The 7,924-nt window shown below is 33.2% G+C and overlaps 1 protein-coding gene across 2 annotated transcripts in view; it reads left to right on the top strand.

Annotated features, from left to right (window-relative positions):
* The first annotated feature begins 4,357 nt into the window (after positions 1 to 4,357).
* LOC106469901 (carcinine transporter-like) overlaps positions 4,358 to 7,924 on the top strand; it is a 46,563-nt gene continuing 42,996 nt past the window's right edge. For both annotated transcript variants that reach the window (XM_022398479.1, XM_022398478.1), the window contains exon 1: positions 4,358 to 4,972. In XM_022398479.1, the coding sequence (XP_022254187.1) occupies positions 4,553 to 4,972 (420 nt within the window). In that variant the 5' untranslated portion in view covers positions 4,358 to 4,552. The remainder of the gene's footprint in view (positions 4,973 to 7,924) is intronic.

Raw genomic sequence — 7,924 nt, 5'->3', positions numbered from 1 at the left:
AAAGTTCATAACCCGGACAAAGGACGAGTACATCAGCTTGTATAGAGATAAATCCCAGATCTTTCTGCTCTAGTCCGTTAGGACTGTTGTAAGATATATTTATGCTAAGTCTCATTTGAATTCATGGAACTAAAAGAATATAAAATGTTTTTGCAGTGTTTAACCGTTGATCCACATTATTTCGGAAGTGAGGGTTAAATTTAAACAATGAAAAAGTATGACTGGGCATATTGAACCAATTTATAAATGTTGAGACGATCGACCCAAAAAATAGGGGAGTGACGAGCGATTGTAATTGTTGGAAAAGAGATTAAAGAAATAAAGAAATTACAACATATTTTCCTCCTTATGGAGAGGCATAATTAACCGAGATTTTGGGGTGTCGGAATGAAATATTAGCTTGCATTTCATTAAAGTCTGACAAGTCGTTTTAGAGTTAAAGATGTTTAAAATATGTTTAGACTTAATAGTTATGCAATCACGCAAAAACTAATAAGGGTATAAAAAATGTGTCTGATTTGATAGTGATTATAAAATCTCATAGGAAATTTCTGCGCAAGTTTTATTAAAGTCAGTCTGTTCTTTCAAAAACATTTATTGTGTTTCTGAGGTGAATAGAATTAGCCATTAATCAAAAAAATAATAAAATTATATTCTTTGTGCGAGAAATGAGATATCATGATATACGGTTTAGTTCAATTTCACTAATATCCAACCAGTCATTTAGGAGCTACACATGTTTAACTTCTTTGACGTGCTTCTTGCGAACTACTCTAACTCATATACAGAACTGAAAATAACTCAAAAACTAATAATGTATTAAAATGTTCTAACAAACTTATAAACTTGCTTTGGCTATATAGAAATGTATGATGCAACGTTTCAGCATAAATGTGTCACACTCATGTCATGTGTTGGCCTATCCTGACCCTGAGAACGTTTTCGTTGTTGACAATGGCGCCGTTCTCTTAAATTCATAAGGAAGAAAAACGAATAATGACCCATTGCCAATAGGATCTGGATCATTCTCAGAGATCACGTCATTGAACAGTACCAACGTTGTTTTGGGGAAGAAGTTCACGTGTTTATGTTAAAGATGTTTTTCTAAAAGGGCTCATGAACTTTCAAAGTCCAGAAGCGATGATATTCAAATGGATAGTAATCCTTCAAAAACTTTAATTTGAAAAATCGTCTTGGTACCAAATATTTGAATGGATATTCCAGTAACTGGTACATAATTGTCCTTTCACAAATCTACAGGTAAGACTCGTGAAACCTCCTAGTCCATATCATGTCAAGAATGATAGAGAATCTCTATGATTTCCAACAAACCCAAAACTTAACTTTGGTAACTTTCTTAGTACACCATCGAGGACCTTATTACTAGACAGTAAGAAGATAAAACAACATATGAATCACGTAAACGGTCCAACTGAAGGATGAGATCAAAGCAGAATGTTTTGATTTTCCTGTCGTTTTGGCTCAGTGCAATGACTTGGGAGACTGCAGTTGCCTTCTTTACCATAAATAAGAAAGGGAGTCAGAAGAATTTCAAGCTTCAACAAATGCTCAGAGGTTTTAGAGCAGAGTTGATAGCGTTTCTATATCTCCAAATTAGTTTGAGAATTATAAAAGAATTACAAGCAACAATCTGATTTTGGTACAAGGAATATATTGCACACTGTTGTAAGTTGTGCACCACCTAATGTCAGACGAAACAAGAAGAAACCAAGAGATGGCTTAGTGTACCAGCATGAAGTAGGTCATTTTTTGGTAACTTCAAATGGTAACATATACATTCTGGCGAGAACATGTTAATTCATTAAGTGAAGTTTTCTTCCTACCAGGCTATACAACCCCATCCATCACAGATGCCTTTACTTAACTGTTCATCTCTAAAATTAAAGCTCAACAAGAACTTCACACAGAACAGGAGACCAAATTTTAAAGTCTTTTGGTGGAAGAATGAAATTGCTTACTTAGAAAGTCTTCTGTGATGAGGGGGAAAGTTGAAAATTTAAGTTGTAATATGCTGTAAACAAATATATAGGTTACAGCCTCATTACTCGCCAGAGAAGAAGAGGCCCAGTCCTTGTCGCTAAGGCATGTACCAGACCCAATCTGGAAATTATTCATATTCCTAAGAGCTTTAAATTCAAAACCTCTGAATATAACCACAAGCAAATTGATTTCTGAGAACGACTTGCGACTATCACGAGTACAGTCTGGAAAAGTAAAAAGAATAAGAGGGCACAAAAGATTTAAAACATATTGTCTGAAAGATTTAACCAGAACGTTGTGTGGTAAGTTGAATTGTTAATCAAAATACTTTTCGAGGGATAGCTAATTGTTTAATTCTTTAGTTTTGTTGGCAACATATCGGTTGTTGTGCGAAATGCTTGGGGTTCGATTGTACTCTTAGGGAAAGGAAAAATAGAATTATAGGAATTAAAAAATAAATATAATATGCAAAAGATTTATATTTATAAGAGGAATTTACCTTACTATAATATATCCTTCGTAACCGCTCTCTCTCAATATATATATAATATATATATATTTAGAAGTATGTATATGCATATATTGTTTTCTCATTATTATTATTACCTTCGGTGCTCCTCAGTGGCTCAGTGGTAAGCCTGAATGTTTATAACACTAAAAACCGAGTTTCCATGCCCATGGTGGGCACAGCACAGATACCCTATTATGTAGCTTTGTGCTTAACAGAGAATACACACAAAAATTACCTTCAGTATACTTATTCTCAAACATATTAATTAGGTAAACATTGGTCTTATTTTTAAAGTTGTTACTTTGATTTTACAGGAAAAAAAAACAACTGAAATTTATGAAAGGAAAACATGTTGTTATTAGGGTTCAGAAAGCTTATAATAATAACTCAATATACATATAAAGTGATCCTGACGTAACACTTTGATTCCAGCTAGTAATGCATTTAGACACTTAAAGAACATTCAAAGAAAATTTACAGTAAAAAGTTGTCATTTTACGAACACATTAACTACTCCTGTTTCTAAAGCAAATAGAATCGATTTCAGTTTTAAGCAGAAAAATATGTTTATGTTTATAAGGTTATTTGACATTGTTACCCACTAGTGGATCACTCGTAAGCTTGAAGGCTTATAACGCTAAAATCTGGGGTTCAATTGCTTCAGTGGGCACAGAACAAATACTCTACCGTGAAACTTTATACTTAATAGCAAAACGAACAAACACTCTGACATTTCGTTTTAGAGGATTTCATCAGATAACCTTTCAGTCATCAATCTGAAGTGAGGATATATCTTTCAATCGTCTTTCTAGGCCGATGAATATCCGTTCCAACTGAAAATATAGGATTATTTCATGCCACAAAAGCAACATGTATTTGACCTTGTGAAAGTATACAAAGAAACCTTTTCTTTTTATGAGCAGAGAAGAGATAAATATGGCTTAAAGTAAACATGACGAAATAAACTGTTCGTCACAGCAATAATCTGAAGAAGGGTGAGTCCCTGGTCATTATCCAGTCGACGGCTGATAAGGGTAGTGACAGGCTTTTACTTTATCTTCACACAACTTATATGATTAATAAATATATGAAAAAATCCATGTTTTGTCTTTATTCAGAAACTACAAAAAAGACATTTCATAATATTCAGAACAACTTAATGTTACTCTACACCGAACATTGAACTCCTTGCAAGCATACAAGTATCGCTGTTCTAGTTGTCCAAACTTTCACTACAAAAAATAAGCTATTTTGTCTTATTTTTCTAGCCAGTAATTGTTTAATTCACTAGGTCATTTTTCGTGTATGTTATTAGAAATTGTTATCTATATTCTACCAAAAATAAAAACTTGTATGTTTATTTAGAATCAGATACACAAAATATACTGTATGTTCACTAAGGTATCTCTGTAAAGCTTTGTATTTAATGATATCTCTGTAAAGCTTGATATTTACTGACTTATCGTTAATAGTAAAAATACATAATACACTGTACAAAGATTATCATACTGCTTTTCAGTGCTTTTACTCAGTATCGTACAGTACCATGTTCTCATATGTCGATATAAAAAAAAGGTCAAATCTATAACAGAGTTATCGTAAGTGTGATAGAAAAAGAACTTGACAAGTTTGTACCACGTGATTGTTCGTGATATACTTGATGAAGGTCAGTTTCATTTTATCATTGGATAAGAATATTATCGCTACTAAGATATGTTACAATGTTGAAAACCGCCATCATTTTCAACTTTCTTTAATAGCTGTTTACTTGAGTTTCTCGCTGAGTAAGCATCGGTGAAGTTTTTGTAAGTTCGTTTCGAAGCCATTTTCAGTTTAGTAGATTTGCACAGCGTTCCATTTCTGCTTTAGCAACATCATTCTTTGACCAAGAGACTTAATTTCGCCACTTCAGAAGCTGAGAAACCAAGAAAAGTAAAGTGAATATAAGGGGATATATATATATATAAGAATTATTACTACAAAGAAAAAGCCCAAGTTTAACTAGAAAACAGACATTAAATATTTCTTCTGTGAGTGACAATGGAATTCGAAGAAGTACTTAACGAAATTGGTGATTATGGAATTTTTCAGAGAAGGCTTGTTTATTGGTTCCTGTTACCAGCAACTGTGCCATTGGCATGGTTTGCTCTTAACCAGATCTTCATGTTGTCAGTTCCTGACCACTGGTGTTATGTTCCAGAACTTTCTGAATCCAACCTCAGTGTTCAGCAGCAACAGATGTTGATTCGGCCAATTGAAATTCAATTTGGGTTAGAATTACCCAGTCAATGTCGTATGTACGACCTGAACTACACTAGTGTCCTTCTAGATTTTTTAGAAAGTCCATACTCAAACATAACTTTCCAAAACTATACTTTGGCCTCAGATGTACCTAAAAAAGCATGTCAGAATGGTTGGGCTTACGATAGAACATTGTACGACTCTACGGCTTCCACTCACGTAAGTAACTTACGATAAGAGCGACTAACGCTTTTATTACTTTTTTTTCGTTTAAAAGATATAAATTAATATAATATTGTATATTGTAACTAACTCCGGGTAAAAACTTTATAAGTTTCAGAATTTATAAACATGCATTTATTTTTAAAAATTTGTAAACGTAAATAATATATTTCTGTTAAAGTGTAGACTGTCTTTTTATGCTATACAATAGTTTCAATATGGTTTTAAGAAAGAGATTGATACTTGAAAAGACTAATTTCTGTAAATACACAGCCATTTTTAATTAACTTTCTTATAAATGTTTATATATATATATATATATATATTTGTTTGTATTTGAATTTCGTGTAAAGCTATTTTGAAGCGATAGACTAGAGGGAAAGTAGCTAGTCAAAACCACCCATTACAAATTCTTGTAATATCAATCAAAAGTGGGATTGACCATAACATTATAACGCCTCATGGTGACAGTATTTGAACTCGCCATCCGAAACTTTAAAGTCGAGTGCTCTAACTACCAGGCCATGCCATCTTACAAATGGGGGGTGGAGGTCAAGCAATAGATAAAGCTCGTTATTCAATGCAAATTAAAATCAAGTTAGTTAAGACAGGAGCAAGAGGATTACCCTTGATCATTTCATTAGTTTGGTCTTATTAGACTCTCTGTACATTTAAAACTGGGTTATATAGTGGCAACATAAGGTTTTTGGCAAGAGTGAAAGGTTTTAGTGTTATTATTTACTTCAATTTAAGGTAGAACTATCTAACTGAGAAACCTAATCTTCTGGTACATGTGTGAACAAAAATATCGTATTAAAACAACAACCACAAAGACAGTGAGATAAAAGTATTTATCTTTTTGAAGAAAATCTGATAAACTTTTAGAAAAGTTGCGGTTTTCACATGGGTGCCAAAAACCAAACAAGGAACTGACCTGAATTTTTAAATAAAAGCTCTATAAGGTGATACAGTTCTGACATTAGAGGTTCCTATGGGCGTGTTTGTGTATTTTATAGCAAAGCCACATCGGGCTATCTGCTGTGTCAACCGAGAGGAATCAAATCCTTGATGTTAACGTTGTAAGTCCGTAGAGTTACCGATGTCCCACCGAGGGACTATTTCCTATGGGACGTTATGTTACAATTTCCGACATTATGAATGAAAATCTATGCGATCACCGAAGCAGCAATTGCCTTGTCTTTGTTTGTCGCAAAGCATAAAGCCACTCAATGGGGTATCTGTGCTTTGTCCACCTCAGGTATCGAAACCCAATTTTTAACGTTATAAGTCAATTGACTTGCCGCTGAGCCACCGAGGGACATTATATTGTGCTGGCTTATCTTTGAATATCAAGATAACGTAAAATACCCACAATGTATAAAAATATTACAGTTCATGCTTCTTCTAGTTAATGACCCGTCCAATATACTTTGTTGAGGGTGTTGTCGTCCACAAAGGTGACGTCCCAATGTGTCCAAACATAGGTTGATTAGAATCAGTATCAAACATGTAGTTATCAAATGTTTCTTAAATGTTTTGTGTGAAAACCTTGACATGTGTGTATATTACCAAAAAGGTTAGATAAAGTTATTTAGTGTAAAGATAGTAGTAACTGAAGAACAATATAAGTGTAAGAATGCTTACAAGTTTGATTTCATATATCTGATGCGTACATATCGTAGTTAATCGACTGTAGCTAAACCAAACAAAAAGCACAATGAAACCAAAACGTTTCTAAAGATATTTCTGTCACCGAACGTATCATTTTAAGATAACATGTCATATTTTTTTCGCTGACTAAACAACTACATAGATCTGAAACAGTACATGTACGCAGGTCGTTCGGTACAATAGTCCTACGGACTTTTCTGTTCGATAAAATAACATATCGCTTCTTGAAATCAAGCAAACTGGGTAAACGTTTTATAAACATGTGTTAAAAATAACCGCTAATTTAGCAGACCTTGAACACAAGTAATAAGCTGTGACTTTTAGAAACGTAATGAATATCACGACACCAGTATGTGACCATGAGAAGTAGATGAACATTATATACAAGTTTTATGAGCTATAATGAGGATCACATCACATATAATTGATCATAAGAAGAAATTATAGGCACGTTTTATGACTCACGTGCATAACGAGGATCACAACATCCAGATTTACTCATAAGAAATAGGTGAATATTGTATACAATTATCACAACTCAAAATGAGGACTGCAATACCTACACTTCATCATAAGAAGTAGGTGAACAATATATATACATTTCATAATCCAAAATGAGGACCAAAATACGTACAATTGATCATAACAAGTAGTTGAACATTACATACAACTGTAATTACCCACAAAGAGGACTACAACACCTACATCTGATCATAAGAACTAGATGAAAATTATATACAATTTTCATGGTCCAGAAGGAGGGTTACAATACCTATACTTGATTATAAGAAGTAGGAGAATATATACATAACCTTAATGATAAGGAAGGAGGACTACAGTACCTATACTTGATTAAAAGAAGTAGGAGAATATATACATAACCTTAATGATAAGGAAGGAGGACTACAGTACCTATACTTGATTATAAGGAATATGAGAATATATACATAACCTTAATGACACAGAAGGAGGACTACAGTACCTATACTTGATTATAAGGAATATGAGAATATATATACATAACCTTAATGATAAGGAAGGAGGACTACAGTACCTATACTTGATTATAAGGAATATGAGAATATATACATAACCTTAATGACACAGAAGGAGGACTACAGTACCTATACTTGATTATAAGGAATATGAGAATATATACATAACCTTAATGATAAGGAAGGAGGACTACAGTATCTATACTTGATTATAAGGAATATGAGAATATATACATAACCTTAATGACACAGAAGGAGGACTACAGTACCTATACTTGATTAT

Source organism: Limulus polyphemus, unplaced genomic scaffold, assembly GCF_000517525.1.
Source record: "Limulus polyphemus unplaced genomic scaffold, Limulus_polyphemus-2.1.2 Scaffold3718, whole genome shotgun sequence".
Classification (NCBI taxonomy): domain Eukaryota; kingdom Metazoa; phylum Arthropoda; class Merostomata; order Xiphosura; family Limulidae; genus Limulus; species Limulus polyphemus.
This window is presented reverse-complemented; position numbering and strand designations above follow the sequence as displayed.